At 43.8% G+C, this 20400-nt stretch overlaps 1 protein-coding gene across 3 annotated transcripts in view; it reads right to left on the reverse strand.

The window, feature by feature from the left end:
• LOC142743420 (apoptosis-inducing factor 3-like) overlaps positions 1 to 20400 on the reverse strand; it is a 119672-nt gene that overhangs the window by 27787 nt on the left and 71485 nt on the right. For all 3 annotated transcript variants that reach the window (XM_075854175.1, XM_075854173.1, XM_075854174.1), the window contains exons 9-11: positions 19693 to 19784; positions 12261 to 12391; positions 9539 to 9654 (exon numbers count right to left, since the gene is read on the reverse strand). In XM_075854175.1, the coding sequence (XP_075710290.1) occupies positions 9539 to 9654; positions 12261 to 12391; positions 19693 to 19784 (339 nt within the window). The remainder of the gene's footprint in view (positions 1 to 9538; positions 9655 to 12260; positions 12392 to 19692; positions 19785 to 20400) is intronic.

Raw genomic sequence — 20400 nt, forward strand, 5'->3', positions numbered from 1 at the left:
GACATGTTGGTCTCTCGCTTTTCAAGCACCCACCACACCTATACCCCATCCTCTAGACCAGGGGTCTCAAACTTGGCCGGGTAAGTGGGCCGCATATAGAAAAAATGTGAAGTGGTCAAGCCGCATTACTTTCAAATTTGATACAATACAAAATTATTGTTAATCAATTAGTTATTTGATCTACTATAACACTATATTACTATAATAATAATACTACATTACTATAATAATACCGCTAGGTTTAAAATTTGAGATATGTCTCCACGTGCTTATTTCAACAATCCAGTTTTTCAGTTTAAGTGTCGCTAAATGCAGTCCGGCGGCTCAGTTAGCAACGTTTGGCAGACACACGTCAAGATTGGGCAGCCCCTTTTTAGATAGTGACACAGTGCCCTCAGTGGATGCTGCTGCAGTGCCCTCTGTGGATGCTGCCGCAGAGTCCTCTGTGGATGCTGCCACAGTGCCCTCTGTAGATAATGCAACACACCCCTAGATAATGGCAGTGTCCTTTGTACATGCTGCCACAGTGCCCTCTGTAGATGCAGCCACAGTGCCCTCTGTAGATGCAGCCACAGTGCCCTCCGTAGATGCAGCCACAGTGCCCTCCGTAGATGCAGCCACAGTGCCCTCCGTAGATGCAGCCACAGTGCCCTCCGTAGATGCAGCCACAGTGCCCTCCGTAGATGCAGCCACAGTGCCCTCCGTAGATGCAGCCACAGTGCCCTCCGTAGATGCAGCCACAGTGCCCTCCGTAGATGCTGCCACAGTGCCCTCGGCAGATGCTGCCACAGTGCCCTCGGCAGATGCTGCCACAGTGCCCTCGGCAGATGCTGCCACAGTGCCCTCGGCAGATGCTGCCACAGTGATGTCCAGGACTTGCCCAGAGCTGGAGTCCCGGAGCACAGCCGCTTCTAGCACTCTGCCTGGGATTCCAGCTCTGCTCCTGACATCACTGTCCATATATGGACAGAGATGTCAGGGGCAACCCCAGAGCTAGTGTCCCGGGCAGAGCGCTAGTAGGCTCTTCCTGGGACTCCAGCTGTGCTCCTGACATCACTGGGACTCCTGCTCTGGGGAAGCCCCTGACATCATTGTCGATGTATGGACAGTAATGTCAGGGAATTCCACAGAGTTCCAGAGCAGAGCCTATACTAGCGCTCTGCCCGGGACTCCGCTCTGGGGAAGACTTTGACACACTGTCCATATATGGACAGCGATGTCAGGGAATTCGACAAAGTCCCGGAGCAGAGCCTTTTCCATCGCTCTGCCAGGGACTCCTCTCTGGGGAAGACCCTGACACACTGTCCATATATGGACAGCGATGTCAGGGAATTCGACAGAGTCCCGGAGCAGAGCCGATACTAGCGCTCTGCCCGGGACTCCGCTCTGGGGAAGACACTGACACACTGTCCATATATGGGCAGAAATGTCAGGGAATTCCACAGAGTCCCGGAGCAGTTTATGCTAGCGCTCTGCACGGGACTCTGGCTCTAGGGAAGCCCCAGACATCGCTGTTCATGTGTGGACAGCGATGTCAGGGAATTCCAGAGTCTCGGAGCAGAGCATATACTAGCGGCTCTGTGTCCCGTGGGCCGCAGATGACAGCCCAAGGGGCCGCATGCGGCCCGCGTGCTTGAGACCCCTGCTCTAGACAAACTCATAATACACAGTGCCCCAGATGCTAATAATGATCCCTAAGTGTTCGACACAATAAAAGTGCCCCATCAGTAACCGTGCCCCCTTTGGCACTATACACAGTCCTCCATATATTATATATATTTATATAGTGCCACACAACCCCCATTAGTAGATAGTGCCACAAAGCCCCCTCCCTTCTATGTAGTGCCTTGTATATAGTGCTACACCGCGCCCACCTTGTATATAGTGCTACTCAGCGCCCCCTTGTATATAGTGCTACACAACGCCCCCTTGTCTATAGTGCTACACAGTGCCACCCTTGTCTGTAGTGATACACAGCGCCACCCATGTATATAGTGCTACACACCGCCCCCCTTGTATATAGTGCTACACACCGCCCACCCTTGTATATAGTGCTACACACCGCCCCCCCTTGTATATAGTGCTACACACCGCCACCCCTTGTATATAGTGCTACACACCGCCCCCCCTTGTATATAGTGCTACACACCCCCCCCCCTTGTATATAGTGCTACACACCCCCCCCCCTTGTATATAGTGCTATACAGCGATCCCCCCTTGTATATAGTGCTACACAGCTCCCCCCTTGTATAGTGCTACACAGCTCCCCCCTTGTATAGTGCTACACAGCGCCCCCCTTTGTATATAGTGCTACATAGCTATCCCCCCCCCCTTGTATATAGTGAAAAACAGCGATTCCCCCTTTGTACAGTGCTACACAGCTATCCCCCTTGTATATAGTGCTACACAGCTATCCCCCCTTTGTATATAGTGTTAAACAGCGATTAACCCACTTTGTATATAGTGCTACACAGCGATTTCTCCCGTCTATTGCCAGACAGTCACCTAAAAAAATTGTACTTACCTTGACCCGTTCCCACAATGGACGGAGCGATGCACAACCTCCGGGCAGGACGCATGCGCAGACCAGCTTGATGCAGTTACGTCATCACGCCAGCCTGCGCAGGGATTCTTCCCAGCACCTTATAGGCTGCAGGCATGAGGTCGCCTGCAGCCTATTATATTCATTTGTATTTGCTTCCTGAGGACACCGATACAAATGAATTTGGCTGTCGCTAGAACCGGAGCCTTCTCCGGTGCTAGCAACACCACCGGACAGGAGGGGGCCCATGCTGCCCAGCCCATAAATGTTATGGGCCGGACGGCGCAGGCCCCATAACAGCCGCGGGCAGGGGGCCCTGAGAGGATGGGGCCCCTGGGCAATTGCCCAGTTTGCCCCCCCTAACGCCGGCCCTGAACACAATAAGTTATACTTTTAATAACTGTGCATTGTAAAAGAGTAACAAAAATTCCAATATACCCAACTAACCGATTCCTCTCTAGTCCACCGCCACTACTTGTGTCCTCCTTCATTCCATAATGACGACTTGTCTGGTGACCACTGCAAACAATCACTCGCCACAGCCGTAAAGACACTAAGGATGGAGTGTAACTGCTGCAGCCAACGATTAGCTGGCGTGGTCTTTTACACTATCACCCCACAGAGGTGGAACATTTGTTATTTTTACATTTAAAAAAAAAATGAACATATCATTGGCTCTGTATGTAAACTAAATGCGGTCAGCTATTTTAGAGGGAACATTCAGCAGTTCTCTGAGCTTTCGGGAATACATTTTACCTACACTGAAATATTGCAGCAAACCATCAGAACAGGAGAGACATTTGCGCTTAGAATGAATACAATTGTAGCAAACTGTCAGCAAAGTATTAAGCCATGTTTACATCTGCGTTGTGGCTTCTGTTTATAAGAGAAACCACGACGTTGTGCCATATAAGTCATACGACGGGTTCCACCAGCACCCCTAATAGGAAGTTTCATCGGTTTCTGTCGCGGTTTCCGCTGTATTGACAGGAAGAATAGCACTGCAAACAGATGTAGACTGAGCATTAGGTAATAGTTTTCTGGATGTAAAAAAAGACTGTCCATTATAAATATTCTGGCTGCCTGGAGCCACCACTGGGGGGAGCTTAGGAGCTTTCTGCAAACAGCTTAATTTTGAGTTCAATAGTAGATGTGCAAGTCCATTTATACAGTAAGCGTCCCATAGTCGTGGCTGAGGATAGTCTGAATATTATCATTTAACTCTATAGCTGTGCGAGGGGAAGTAGAGGATTTGGAGCTCTTTAACAGAAAAAAACCAGAGCTTTGACACTTGTAAAAATATATTATGAAATTAATAAACACCGAATTTTGCATCCATTTAGATTTAAAAAAACGGATAGGTAAACTTTATGTACCTAAAACAGGAAAATCTCTTTAAAGTTCAAGAATGTAAAGAAATTGCTATTTACCTTTGAGGGTATGTTCACACGACAGCGTCCGTAACGGCTGAAATTACGGGGATGTTTCCGCCTGAAAACATCCCCGTAATTTCAGCCGTAACGGCATGTGCAGGCGCTTGAACGCCGCGTCCATTACGGACGTAATTGGCGCTGCTATTCATTGGAGTCAATGAATAACAGCTCCAATTACGGCCAAAGAAGTGACAGGTCACTTCTGACGCGGGCGTCTATTTACGCGCCATCATTTGACAGCGGCACGTAAATATACGCCTCGTTTGAACAGACAAACGTCTGCCCATTGCTTTCAATGGGCAGATGTTTGTCAGCGCTATTGAGGCGCTATTTTCGGACGTAATTTGGGGCAAAAACGCCCGAATTACGTCCGTAATTAGTGCGTGTGAACATACCCTAAGGAATGTTCGCTTAAAATTACCCCTTTGAACTAGTCCCTGGAAAGTATGGAAACTGCTCAATAATATTAGGACACCAGCAGTTTTCCATGCAAAAGCCACTCTTTAAAGAAGTTCTCAGCTGTGGCTAACAATGAGGGGTGTGGGGGACCCCCTCATTTATTCACTCCATATATCCTTATAGGGCTTATCTAAAAGGGCTTTTCCAAAGCAGACAATCCCTTTAATAAAAAGGTATTTATTCTGAAAGACTCTTGCAATCTTATACACTGCACATCCCAATCTATTCAGATGCTGTATTTTTAATTTTGGGAGGCACTTTCCCTTTAATGTACTCAAGATCATGTCAAATGTTGATTTAATTAAAAGCAGAATTCTCATGCATGTCAAATATGAGGGCGACTCCCTGGATTTCCTGCTATTCGCCAAGTTCTCTCTCTTTTTCAGCTCAGAAATGTAACAGATCAGTCCTCGTCCACTGTTTATTACTGAACATATCTGACAAACCACAAGCGCAGATGAGAACAGCTTGTAACATTGGGTGAGGAGGACAGATCAAATAGCAGCAGAATAAAGGAAGACACCCTTGAATGTGACCTGATTTTTACAGCATGTCATGTGCCATTATTTCAAGTAATATACAAACCTTCATTCTTAACCAGGGGACAATTACAGTAAGAAACAGCTATTGTTCCCAGGAATAAAGGAAAGTCATCTCTGATCACCTTTCAGATGACTCCACGGTTACCATCGAAGATTAGTGATGTGGAAGTTCATTCTATATACTTACAAGTTTTTTTTCAAGCAATGTCGCTTATTACCAGTTCACGGGATAAGCGATAAATGTTAGATCTATACGGTTCTAACCACTGCAACGCCATCGATCACCAGAATTGGGGACCCTTATCCCCATCCCTCCTCATCAGGACGTATCGAGGAGAAGTTATATAGAACAGAGGCCAAACAGGTGCGCTTCCACTCTGTACAACTCTATGGGAGATAGAGACAGCAAAGCCTGCTATTGCTCCACAGCTATATATATAGCTATATATATAGAGAGGCTTTTATGGCATGTCAATGAGACCAGTGGTAGTCTGATCATTGAGACCCCACCAATTCCCTAAACATGGAGTCCCTGTTCTTGGTAGACAGATGGCCAAGAAAGTGTCTATTGTCAAGAATAGGGACTGGAGGCCCAGATTTTTTTTTTTTTGTATAATTGTATTCCCAGTGTTTATACACTTCTGTGGCATCTGAACTAACCTACCATAAAAGTTAGTAGTACCATTGTAAGGTTATACTTAACAATGAATGTATAAAAACCTTTATATAGCATTTTCTCCTAACAAGAAAGGAAATATTATGTACAGTGAGTCTATGAGCAGGGCCGCCATCAGGGGGGTATTAGGGGTACTGGTGTGAGGGGCCCGGCCAAACCTAATTGAAAGGGGGGCCCGGCAACTGCCGCGACATTCTTTTGGTAGGAAAAAACGGGCCCCTGCATAGAGTAACATAGGTCCGTGCGAGGCGCGTGAAAATCACGCACGTTGCACGGATGTATTACACGTTCGTCTGAATAAGCCCTAACAATAAGGCCCAGTTCACAGAGTTTTTGGGCCTTGATATTGACTCGGACACTGCGTCAGAATCAGCACCAAACAACTTCCAAAACCGCCTCCCATTGATTTAATCTGAAATCAATGGGAGCCAGTCGTGGAAAAAAGAAAAAGCAGCACGTCCTTTCTTGCCGCGGTTCTGCCTCTGACCTCCCATCGAAATCAATGGGAGGCAGAAAATGCATTTTTCGCTGCATTTTTTTGTCTGCTGTCCTCAATCGCCGCGGGCAAAAAACGCGGCAAGATAGTGTGGGCAGGTCAAAATCTGCCTCAAAATTCGGTGCACGGTTCCAGGCGGTCGCGGGTGCGCGGGCGGTCACAGGTACGTGCGGTCGCTGGTGCGCGCTGGTGGACGCATGCGCGGGCGGTCGCGGGTGCGCGCTTGCGGATGCGCGCGATCGGTCACGCGGGCGGTGTTTGACGGCCCCCATGACGAGAGGGGGGGCACCGCAGCTCACGACATTCCTTTGGTGAAAAAAACGAGCCCCATTGCAGGGGCCTGTTTTTTTTCTACCAAAGGCAAGTCGCGGCAGTTGCCGGGCCCCTCACATCAGTACCCCTAATACCCCCCTGATGGCGGCCCTGGGTAGCATGATATAGTGCTGGACGGAGTACCGTTAACAGGCGGTGCCACGCTAGGGGGGCCCAGAAAATGTAGCTGTATGGGGCCCTGAAATTCCTGATGGCGGCCCTGTCTATGAGACATACCTCCCAACTTTCAAGTATCACAAAGAGGGACAACCGATGCGGCACACAGCGGCAATTTTTATCTCCTTTAAAGTCATGCCTCTAACCCCACCCAATCCCCTCCCATACACACCCGGTTCAGCCTACACAGTATCATGCTCCCATAGTGCCTCCCACACAGTAGAACACCAAATAGCTGCCCCCACACAGTATAACGACCTCTAGCGGCCACCATGCAGTATAATGCCCCCAAACAGGATAAAGCCAACACAGATGCAGTATAATACCAAAACAAATTCCCCCATACAGCATAATTCCCCATAGATGCATCATACAGTATAATGCCCCTTTAGCTGCCCCTAGTGCCAGTGCCCTTGTAGATAGTGACAGTGCCCATGTAGATAGTGCCCATGCATGTATATAGCGCCACAGTGTCCCCTGTAGATAGTGCCCCTATATAGTGCCACAGTGTCCATGTAGATAGTGCCACACCCCACTTGAAGATAGCGCCCTCTCTAGATCGTGCCACACAGCCCCCCTCCCACGTAGTGCCACACAGCCCCCCTGTAGATAGCGCCATTGGGACTCCCTCTAGGAGCGGAATCCCCAGCTAGAGCATAGGCCGGAGATTCCGCTCCTAGAGGGAAGCTTTGGCGTCACTGTCAATATATGGACAGTGACATCAGTGGCTACTCCTTGAGCGGAATCCCTATTGCCAACTCTGGCCAGGGATTCCGCTCCAGGAGGAGCCCCTGACGTCAATATCCATATATGGACAGTGACCTCAGAGGTTTCCTCTAGAGTGGAATCCCCGGCCAGATCGGCAATGGGGATCCCGCTCAAAGAGTAGCCACGAATTCTGAAGCAAGGAACCATCAGCTCCCTGCTTCAGAATTAGTTCAGAACGGAGGAGCAGAGGGAGCTCCTCCCCTCGCAGAGTAGCACTGTGCCCCTATATATGGACAGTGACGTCAGTGGTTACTCCTTAAGCGGAACCCACATTGCCGATGATCTGGCCAGGGATTCTGCTCCTAGAGGAAACCCATGAGGTCACTGTCCATATATGGACAATGGACATTGACGTCAGTGGCTCGTCCTGGAGTGGAATCCCCAGCCAGAGTCAGCAACCGGGATTCCGCTCAAGGAGTAGCCACTGACGTCACTGTCCATATATGTCCCTTAAAGTAGCGCTGTGCCCGGGGAGTCCTCAACGAGCGGAGCCGCTCCCTCTGCTCCTCCACTCTGAACTAATTCTGAAGCAGGGTGCTGATGGTTCCCTGTTCCTTCAGAATTGGGTTCAACTGTATCTGCGTCCTACAGATACATTTGACAGCGGGGCATACCCCCGGCCGCCCGAGACAGCGTCCGGAATCCGGGACTGTCCCGCTAAATCCAGGACGGTTGGGAGGCATGTATGAGATGTCCTTTTCTGTGAGGTTGTTAAATTCTATTCAGTTCCCACAGCACCCAGCTTTCCCAATCTCCTGATTGCCTAGTTATACAGTGATAATTATATAGTGGTATATCTCTGCTACTGTATCACTTCATATCTAGGCATATTTGCTATTCAGGACTATAGGAGAGCTGGGAGACATATTCTGTGGAAGCTTTGTTGGCTCCCACAGAAACAGATATCACTAAGAAACTACTAAATTGAGTTTTCTTTGTTAGTTTGGGAAAAATTCGGGGACACACACACGCACTTTTTTTTTTTAAGCGGGAAACGCTATTATAACAGTAATTTTGTAATGTCATTTTAACATGATTACTGAACAGGCTACATGGCTATGATTCTACAATTGTTATATCTTCTTTGTTCTACACAAAGTAATGATTCAGGCCGCTACATTATCCAATGCCTGGAATCCTGACCAATCTTGAGGTGGAGTCAGTGATCTTTCCGGGTGAGATTAGTAATGTTACGGTGGAGGAAAAAGAAATAAGTCATAGGGCCAGTAAAATCTGTATGTACAGTATGACAGAGGTTGTTGGCAGGTATGCACAACGTATATACGGGCAGGTTTACAGAAAGGAATCTGAAGGACATACACAAATTTAAGATGAGAATAGACAAAATGTGGTTGTTCCTGGAGAACAAAAGAAAATTAAATAAAAAAATAAAAAATAAAGTCTGCCCGGTGGAATACAGATTAAATGAAAGTCTTAGTCACATGTATCCTTTACATATTCATCTATAGTAGTAGAGCACCTGCTGTTATTTTATTTTTACCTGATTAGCTTAGTAAAAATGTTGCCAAAATTCTGTCACAATTTACTAAAAAAAAAAAAAAGAATGTACATGACATGAGAATAGTGTCTAGAAAAGGGAGCATGGCTTAGCAGGAAGAGGCATGGCTTAAATGCATCAAATTTGCACCAAAATTTTAACACAAAAAGGAAGAGAAATCGGTCTAGTAATATGTGTCAAATTTACCATACAGCATGCACCACTGTGATAAATTTGGCGCGTCTTCTGTCTACCTGGTCTAGTTTTAAGCTAAGTTTAAGACAATAATAATAAATCTGCTTCTGTGTCTCTTTAGCTTTAGAAGACCTACTGAACACATGTGTTCCCTTGTTCATAGATGGGTTGTATTTAAACCTTCCCCCACTAAAGAAAAAAATATTTTTCCAAAGACGACTCATTTTTGACAGGAAGAATAGCGCCATTCTTCCCATTCAAATGAAGAAAACCAAAGCGGAACCAGACAGACCCCATTATATTTCAACAGGGTTTGTTGGCTGCAGGTGGTATCTGTTGCAGAAGTAAACAGAGCCTAAAACAAAGTAAATACATTTTTTTTACGCTCTTTATTTTGCAAAAGCATGATGATGAGAACATGCAGTCTAAATTATATTTACCTTCATGGCAACTTCTCCGACCTGTGTTCCCAACACAACCTGGAATGGGACATCAGATTTTCCTATCACAGACACAGAACTTGCTTTATCTGCTAAGAAAGCTGCAACCTCAATGCCTGGATATATGAAGGAAGATAAGGGGATTTTTTAAATGTGGGTACAGTTATTTATTTTTTTCTTGCCTGTACGGAAAATTAACTTAGAACTGATGGAAAGTGACCCAACCAATCTGAAAGTCTACCTCCCCTTCTAAACATTTTTAGAACCTCTATCACAACCACTAAAGTACAAAGTCAGAATATTATACAGCTCATATTGACCATGAATAGTAGCTGTATATAAGCGTATACTTATTTAAACCCCTGATATGGCTGCAGGATGCAAAGACTTGATACTATCTATTAGAGAAATAGAGCAAAGGCGGCAAATGTACTAAATTAACCTCTACAGGACCCGGACAATTTGGGCCTTTAGGACCCAAATCATTTTTTTTTAGTTTTGTCTTCCCAGATATTTTTTTAAAACATTTTTACTCTGACACGGCTGTAGAAGGCCTTGTTTTTTAACTTTGCTAGGGCCCCATATTTGGTACACACATTTTAGCGCTTAACTTTGATGAATTTAGACGATGGGGAAATTGTAGACAAAAAATGAGTTCACTTTAGTTTTTATTCTATTCACCAATCATTTTAAGTAGTGTTAGAAATTTATTGTAGAGATCATTACAGTTCAGGGAATACCAAATATGTCCATTTTCTTTTGTGTCTTAGGGCTCGTCCATACCCTGCGGAATTGCCGTGTTTTTTCCGGACAGAATTTCGGACAGAAACAATGCAGCAGAATACAGTAGCAGTATAAATTATGAGCCAAATCTTTGTATTGATCTTGTATCAGGGGTGGATTTAGCGTAGCGATGACGCAATTCAATGTCCCAAGACCACTGTCATTTATCCAATGGATAACAGACGATAATACTTACTTTCTTCGCTCCCGGGCTACTCTTCAGCTCTGGAAGCTGCTGCACTGGGTCCGGACACCACCAGTGCTAGGACTGTGTGCGCAGCAGCTCCTGTATGGGAAGAGGAACCTGGGAGCAAAGAGGGTAAAGATATGGAGGGATCTGGGGCCTGAATTAAAATGGGTTGTCCACTACTGAACAACCGATGACCTATCCAACGGGTAGGTCATCAGTATATCATCGGTGTGGGTCCGACACAAGGACCCAGCACCGTTAAGCTGTTCTTGTTATCTCCGTGCATCGGATGTTATGGCCCATTATGCGATATATGGAGCCGGAAGCAATTGGCTCCGTACATAGCATAGCGGCCGTGCCGCAGAACTGCAGCTCTGCTCCTATTCACTTAAATAGGAGCAGAGCTGCAGTACAGCAGCTCGCCGCTATTCAGTGGCCGCAGCCAACTGCTTCCGGCATGTACGTCCGGTGCTCGGAGGCAGCCGGAGCGACTTAACGGTGCGGGGTCTAGGTGTCAGACCTCCACAGATCATGTACCGATGACCTATCCGGTGGATAGTTCATCAGTTGTCCAGTAGTGGACAACCCTTTTAAATTTGGGGATCTAGTCTGGGGTCTGACTTATTGAGGGTCCTAGTCTGGGGTCTGAATTTATTTGTGTTGCTATAGAGACTAGTGAAGGCTGCAGAAGCAAGCGACCAAAGATATTTGGGCAAAAAACTCTTTAGTCAGTAGGAGAAGTCCTCATGGCGGTGTAGGCGAAATGGAGAAGAAAAGCTAAGAGAATGTCTACAATCAGAGACGACATCATTGGATTTAAAGACGTTGGCTCTCCTGACATATCGGTTATAGTAAATCCTTATATTTTCCATGAGATAGCAACTCTGTAGCATCTTTACTTAGAACTCTTCTGTTGTTCCTCCAAGAAAACAATGAATAAGTCCTGGTCTAGATGGAGACTTTTTGGAACGCAACTATTTTAATTTTTACTATACAGCAATTGAACTATAGTGGTTTACAAAAAAATAAAAAATAATAGATGTCAGGAGAGCTGATAGATTCTGTTTAATTATTATGTATGACCTCTCATCCCATTGATAAATCTAGCTACCTGCCTTTGAACCTATTTGGGCCGCACATTTGAGGAATACTTTTTTATTTTACCGTGCAAATTTATGGCATACATTTTACCTTTAAAAGTAAAACTGAAGTGTTTGTCACATATATGTTCTTCTACAGTGCTGAACAATGACTGTAATAGACTATTATTCACTACCTAAAAAAATACAAAAAATAATAAAATCTACGGGACTGTAAAAGTATACGTTTGTGTGGCCCAAATGTGATGTGAACCGAGTCTGACTCATGTACCTATGCTTGGAAGCACCTATGACTCAGATTTGTCTAAATTGAAGTAGACATTGCTGACTTGTTTATTTGAGATCACATGAGACCATACGGTCTATGCTATACAACCAATGAGGTTTATTTTGTATATTCATCATTTTAAATATTGTATATCAAAATCTCAAAGCCATTCTTTTTAATTTAAGTATCCATATAATCAAATCAGACAATTACATTTCATGGTTTCATTTTATGTACCTATTGTTTTTAATTTATACATAATAGATAGTCATAATGGACCATTTGCTTAGTGAAGGTATTTATCTAGGACTTTACTTCACGTTTGAAAAAAGGAAGTCCTGCAATGCAAATTATCGTAATGAACTGTATAACTGCCCCTACCTATAAATGAACTCCCCATGACGACCACATTCTTGCCAGTAGCAGCTTCGGAGATTGCATGGGCATCTTCTGGAGAGCGCAAATAGAAAACGTTCTGTAATGTGGAGCCGGGACACTTCAGCTCTCTAGGTCTGATAAACACACACAAAAAGTATATTAAGATTTCAGTAACTCCAATAATTGCAGCATTGTTTCCACCCGGATAATCCAAAAGTTCCACATAACTAACAGATATTAGAATTGACCCATTTTTTTCACGTATGTACTCAATTGGGCTGCAGGTGCAAAGCAAGTTGAGCACATAGAAGCAGAGGCGTAACTTGAAGCTCCTGGGTTCTAATGCAAAATCTGTAACAGAGCCCCCAACTACTGTATCATGTACCATTTGTAAGGGGGGATTCACACGAGCGTGTATTCGGTCCGTGCGGGCCGTGTGGTTTTCACGCGGCACGCATGGACCAATACAAGTCTATGGGGCAGTACAGACAGTCCGTGCTTTTTGCGCAGCGTTTGTCTGCTGCGCAAAAAGCGTGACAGGTTCAATAACTCTGCGTATTTCGCGCATCACCCACCCATTGAAGTCAATGGGTGCGTGAAAACCACGCAGGTTGCACGGAAGCACTTCCGTGCGAACCGACTGAAACAGCGCACCAGCTGTCACAAGGATGAATGTAAACAGAAAAGCACCACGTGCTTTTCTGTTTCCGAACATCCAAACGGAGTGTCTTTGCGATGAGCGAAGCCGGACAAGCGAACCGAACTTCACCAGGTTCGGCCGAACTCGTTTTGGCCGAACCCGGCAAAAAAATTATCGGTACGCGACGTCAGGAGATAGTCACTGTCCATGGTGCTGAAAGAGTTAAACTGTTTCAGCACCATGGACAGTGACTTCCGATCCCAATATACATGAACCTGTAGAAAAAAAAACGAAGTTCTGACTTACCGTTAACTCCCGGCTTCTTCCTCCAGTCTGACCTCCCGGGATAACAATTCAGTCCAAGTGACAGCTCCAGCCAATCACAGGCCAATCACAGGCTGCAGCGGTCACATGGACTAGCGCGTCATCCAGGGAGGTGGGGCCCGATGTCGAGAGGCGCGTCACCAAGGACGCGTCACCAAGGACGCGTCACCAAGGCAACGGTCGGGAAGTTCTCGGTAAGTACGAACTTTTTATTTTTTTTCAACAGTTTTTTCGATATTGTGTTCGGCATTCACTGTCGAGGGTGCTGAAAGAGTTAGCTCTTTCAGCACCTTGGACAGTGACGGGCGTCGACTAGCCTCATCTCTATGATGGCGGCTGCGCGAAAATCACGCAGCCACGCATCAGACACGGATGACACACGCAGCTGTCAAATGTTTTTTGCGCGCGCAAAACGCAGCGTTGTTTGCGCGCGCAAAAACGCAACGTCCGTCTGTATCTCCCCTAATACTGGTGTCTTTTTATGTGACAAAAGGGCCTTTTGCCCCCTCAGGCACCACGGCTCGGGTGGGACGGCTACCTCTGCACCCCATGTAGTTATGCTCTTGTATATAGGAGTATGAATAAGAGAAAAATTACTTCTAGGTAATTTGTGGAGCGGAGAAGAGACTAGAATATCAATACACATACATCAGATCATCACGATGTTCCACTATAAGGCTGGGTTCACACAGAGTTTTTGCAGGCGAAATTTCTGCCTCAAAATTCCGTTTGGAAGTTTGAGGCAGATTTTCCTCTCCCCGCACGCCGATTTTCGTGAAATACGCTTTCTCTGCTCTGCCTCCCATTGAAGTCAATGGGAGGTCAGAGGCGTAAACGCCCGAAGATAGGGCATGTCCTTTCTTTCTCCCGCGAGGCGGTTTTGCCGCTCGCGGGAGAAAACCGCCCCCGCCTCCCATTGAAATCAATAAAAGGCATTTTAGGGCCGTTTTTGACGAGTTTTGCGGCGCAATTTCCGCGTCAAAAAACTCTGTGTGAACATAGCCTAACAATGTCAAACAGCGAAACTACGGTCCCATCAGGTCATGTTCCCAACCGTTTCTTAATGTAGCCGTTGAAGTTGAAACCTTGGCATTTATTTCCAGCAGTTTGTACTTTAAGAAATGCAATATGTTTACAAAGTGACTTCACTATTTATGTCATTTTATTATGTTCAAACATACCTAAACTTTTAGGGCTCATTCAGACGAGCGTAAAACTCATCTGTGTGCTGTGAAGAAAATCACGCGCAGCACACGGACCCATTGATTTCAATGGGGCCATTCAGACACGCAGCGTGTCTGTTGCGTAAAACTCACTGCATGTCCGATATTGGTGCTTTTTCACGCACCTATTGCCCATTGAAGTCAATGGGTGCGTGAAAATCACACAGATGCACATCCGTGTGCTGTGCATGATTTACACATCAATTCAATTGAAAAGAATAGTAAAAAAAAAAAAATTATGCGCTTTGCGAGTGCATGAATAACGCATGCCCCTCGCAAAGCACACTGACACATAACGGGCCAGATTCACACGCGTTTTTCACGTGCGTGAATCTCATAAGCTCTTGTGAACGTAGCGTAAGGCCTAATTCACACGAGTGTCCGTTTTGCGTGCGTAAAAAATGTGTTTTTCCTGCGTTGCAGTTCCGTGTACTTACGTTCTTTACGCGCGTATGTCACACGTTTTTTACATCAGCAAAAAAAAACAAAAAAAACGGGAGGGGTTTTATTTTTTCCTCATAATTTCTTTAGCAACTGGTGCGTGAAAAACACAGATGACATCCGTGTGCTTACATCCGTTTTTTACGCACCCATTGACTTCAATGGGAGCGAGATGCGCAAAAAAACGCACAAGAATAGGACATGCGGTGAGTTTCACGCAGCGGACACATGCTGCATGAAAACCACTGAATGTCTGAATGGCCCCATTGAATTGCATAGGTCCGTGAGACGTCCGTTGTTTTAACGCGCGTAACACGGACGTGAAATATGCTCGTGTGAATAAGTCCTAAGGCAGGAACATATGCTTTAACCCCTTAGTGACCACAAATATGCCTTTTCACGGCGGTCACCAAGGGGCCTTAGGCTAGGCCGTCGCCCCCAGTCTAAGCCCTGCACGGGTGTCCCGTGCAGGCTGGAGCAGGGGCCAGGGCTCGGCTGTCTAATAACAGCCGGGCTACTGCTCCAATGACCGCGAGTTTAATTCGATCAAGGTCGTATAACCGTTAAATGCCGCGGTCAATAGCGACTGCGGCATTTAACTTGTTTATAGAGGGAGGGAGATCCCTTTCACCCGTCGGCGGCCCGCAAATGCACTCGATGGGGTGCCATGGCAGAGGGGGGCCTGATAAAAGCCCCCAGGTCTGCCCTGGGCATATGCCTATTATGGTTTTATTTAGTAAGAAAGTGTAAAAAATAAATAAAAAGTACACATATATGGAATCGTTGTGACCGTAAGGACTCAAACAATAAAGTTAATATGTAACTTAACCCGCAAGGTGAACACTGTAAAAAAAAACAAAAAAAAAACTATGGTGAAATTGCCATTTTTTTCCATTGCCACTACGTCTCGTCCAGCAAAAAACAAAACCCCCCCAAAAAAATCACTAAAATAATTTTAGTTTAAAAGTGTTTTTAGTGTGCAAAAGTCGTAAAACATAAAAAACCTATACATATATCATCGTAATCGTATTGACCCATAGAATAAGGGTAACATGTTATTTACGCCGTACAGTGAACGGCGTCAATTTAAAACTCATAGAACAATGGCGGAATTTCAGGGTGTTTTTCTATTCCCCTGAAAAAAAGTTAATCAAAAAATTATATGTACCCTAAAAATGGTGCCATTAAAAAGCACAACTAATCCCGCAAAAAAAAGTTCTCATACAGCTATGTTGACAAAAAAATAAAAAAGTTATAGCTCTTTGAATGCGACAATAGAAAAATGAAAAAAATAGCTGTCATTAGGGCCTAAAATAGGCTGGTCACTAAGAGGTTAACATGATTGTACAAGGAAAACAAAGACAGAAAATAATAGCACACAGAACAGTAAGCAGAGGAGTGGTAAATATAAATAGCTACAGGTCATAGAATCTGGGTGTGATACTCAACTGTATTTTATAGTGAATTTTCACCCTTGAACAGTATTTGTTTTTTACAATTTTTATTTGTTTATTTAAATAGGTCCAACATTCTTAATGTATTAATCTTTTTTTAAATAGTGGTTGCACCTCATACAGAGCTTGGAATTCCCTGCATGGAAAATTATATCAAGCTGGCTGCCTGCAATCACCACTAGAGGGGGCTTCCTGCATATTGTTTTTAAAGTTAACTCAATAATAATAAAATAAAAAAAGTATGCAGGAAACTCCCATGCTCCCTCTAGTGGTGGCCTTAGGCAGTCAGAATGTAGGGGTTGTCCAGTTGTTTGTAGAATAGGGTTACCTGAATGCCAGTGGTCATATGATGGACTAATGGACGAATCTGTGGGCTTTACCATTATTTTTATTTCAACAGAGGCAACTGAACTGCTATAAAAAAGCTATGTGAGCAGAATTTTAAATATATATTAGAAATTTGTATAATTTCCTATTCTATAAATAAATAGAAAAAATTTAAAAGTGGACAACCCATTTAAATCAATATCTTTGCAGGTGATTTCAAGCTCTGCATCAGAAAAAAAAAAAAAAAAAGGAGGAGAGAACTGACTGCTATCAGTAGAATTATGAAATTAATAAGCACAGAACGTTAAAACTAAAAAAAAACACACGTGTTAGAAGCTATGTATACCTTTGAAAACTTTTTTTATTAATAAAAATGTGTATCAGCGTGTTTAGTGGTTTTTATTAAAATTTATTTTTACTTTTTGAGATACAGCTGCTTTGTATCCTGTATACAGAGCAGCTGTATATTGCACGGAGACCTGAATCCGTCAGGTCCGTGGGACTGACTGGTTCAGTAACATTTATGACAGTTATGAACTTAGTTGTGATCGATTACCGGTGGATCCGTCGTGTCAGAGGCATGCAGGACCCAATGTCACTGAACCCATCAGTCCCACTGACCTGACGGATACAGGATTCAGCGCTAGATACAGCTGCGCTGTATACAGAATACAGAGCAGCTGTATCTCAAAAAGTAAAAATAAATTTTTAATAACAACAAAATTAGAAAGTTGCACCAAACAGACATTTTGTTTTGTAAAAAGAAAGGTTTTAAAAAAAAAAAAAAAAAAAGGTGTACATAACCTTTAAGGTGGACGTTCACTTTAAGCCCTGAACACATTTTGTAAAGTCTATATATAGACACAGTCTGAATTAAAAGTTGACTACATTTGTAAAAGCCTATAGAAAACACTGAGAACAAAGGAGTCATAAACTATTAGGATAAATTTGCCAATGGCATAGAAAAATAAACTTTATTAGGACAGTACAAATTACATACAATTTAAAATTAGACTACAAAATCCAAGACCTGTACACCTCCCAAGTGGCAAAAACGAACATAGAGGAAATACCTCTTATAAATGCAGCTCCGGGAAGAAGGAGATCGTTAAATCAAACAAGCAAGGGCTCAAACAAACATATTGTCAGTTCAATGTGATTGAATATCAAATAAAGGCAAGACGCCAGAATATAAAATGTAAGTGAGATTAAGTCATATATTCATCCAGACTCATAGTAGCATTGTAGGTAAATGATTAAATGCTGGACTCAAAAAATGACGATAAATAGTTTACATAAGCCCACATCAAGCAAGATATTTCTTCCCAGCAAGTAAAGCCACAAGAGGAAAGGTAAGTAGAAAAGGTATAAGGTAAAAACCTATAGTGCTACTAACCCATATAGTTCCTATGGTTCAGTGACTTCCCGAGTACGGAGGGACCCCGACGCGCGTTTCGCGTAGATGGCTTTTTCAGAGGGGTATACCCCTCTGAAAAAGCCATCTACGCGAAACGCGCGTCGGGGTCCCTCCGTACTCGGGAAGTCACTGAACCATAGGAACTATATGGGTTAGTAGCACTATAGGTTTTTACCTTATACCTTTTCTACTTACCTTTCCTCTTGTGGCTTTACTTGCTGGGAAGAAATATCTTGCTTGATGTGGGCTTATGTAAACTATTTATCGTCATTTTTTGAGTCCAGCATTTAATCATTTACCTACAATGCTACTATGAGTCTGGATGAATATATGACTTAATCTCACTTACATTTTATATTCTGGCGTCTCGCCTTTATTTGATATTCAATCACATTGAACTGACAATATGTTTGTTTGAGCCCTTGCTTGTTTGATTTAACGATCTCCTTCTTCCCGGAGCTGCATTTATAAGAGGTATTTCCTCTATGTTCGTTTTTGCCACTTGGGAGGTGTACAGGTCTTGGATTTTGTAGTCTAATTTTAAATTGTATGTAATTTGTACTGTCCTAATAAAGTTTATTTTTCTATGCCATTGGCAAATTTATCCTAATAGTTTATGACTCCTTTGTTCTCAGTGTTTTCTATAGTTAATTTGGAGTCTCTATTCCCACAGTAGGGAGGCCTGAATCCGCACTTGCTGGTGGTCTAACCCTGATAACCATTTTCCTGTTGAGACATATGTTTGATATATTTGTAAAAGCCTGTAGTTTAGCCCTGAGATGCGTTCACAACTCAGCTGATTGCTATCATTTATTGACAGATTAAACTTTTTTCTACATCACATAACATTGCCTGGTATAAGGGCTATACTTCCCAGAATGCAAGTCATAAGAGCAGCCTCTATGCAGGCACTGAACAAGCAAGTATGGAAGCTCAGAAACCTTCATGCTATAACAAAGGATCATTACAAGATAAGGCTTCGTTCACATCTGCGTCAGGGCTCCGTTCATGGGTTCCGTCAGAGCTTTCCATCAGGGGCACCCATGAATGGAATCCAAACATCATTGGTTTTAATGGTAACGGATCCGGCGCAAATGGATTCCATTTGTCCACATTGTGTAAGGGCCCGTCGTTTTAAAAGAATGAATAGCGCAGTCGACTACAATATTGGATTCCATCAAAACGATGGAACCCTTGCACAACGGTGACAAACGGAAACCATTTGCACTGGATCCGTCCCCGTTGAAATCAATGTTTGATCCAGTTTGAATTCCGTTTATGGGTTCCCCTGACGGAAAGCTCCAACGGTACCCATGAACGGAGTCCTGACGCAGATGTGAACGAAGCCTAAGTGAAGCAATGTATTTACAATTTGTTTTTATTTGGTATGGACATTATATATTTATATATTAGTATAAAAAGGTCTGTAATGGGAAACCTCAATTTAGTTTTTGAAGGCGTCTGCTTTTCCAAATAAATGTATGTAGTGTTTCCAGCACTCCCCGCACCCCCAGGATACCACGGTGGTAGTTAGGGTTTCCTTAAGCTGGGGAAATCTGCCAGTCTTATCTTATATTTGTGTTATTCAAGGGAGGTATCACATATTTACCTGCTGCCAGTGGCAATTAGAAGTTGGCTGTATTGAAGGACTGATCCATCCTTAAATTTCACCTTTGCTTCATCTGTACTAATAGAAACAGCCTACAACATATAACATGAAATGTATTAGCTAAATAACAGTAAGGAAAGCTACATAGATACCATATTGTATTAACTCATATCGCGGTCTGGCCTAGAACATTTAATAAAAGCCGCCTGCTCTTGCCGGTTTATTATTAATATATTTGTGATATTGGGAAGTTCTGGAGTCCACATGTACTCCTCCGCATTATCATAACATCGGTCATAATATCCAGTGCTATTGCATCCATGTTTTATTTTGGATCGGACAACATTCAAATACGGCATCAAACAACATCACCCCAAGTCTGTTTCAGCGCAATCATTTTCCCCTTGCATATCTACACAGTACATCTCAGCCAGTTGTGTGGGCTGGCTCTGTGGCAAAAATTAATTTTTTTATAAGCTCTTTGAAATTTGGCAAAATTCAGTTTTTATCAAAGCTATTGGGCTTCCCAGTAAAAAATATAATCATCATGGCCAGTAGGTGGCAGTAGAGCATAGATTATAATTATATTCTGCATAACACTGTAATGAATACAGCAGTACTGAAAAATCCAGTATCTCATGGCAGCTCAAGGCGATTTATATTCCTTAGAAGCAAAAGTGGGCGACAAGGTTGACACCAGCATTGGTA

Source organism: Rhinoderma darwinii, chromosome 2 (genome assembly GCF_050947455.1).
Source record: "Rhinoderma darwinii isolate aRhiDar2 chromosome 2, aRhiDar2.hap1, whole genome shotgun sequence".
Lineage (NCBI taxonomy): Eukaryota > Metazoa > Chordata > Amphibia > Anura > Rhinodermatidae > Rhinoderma > Rhinoderma darwinii.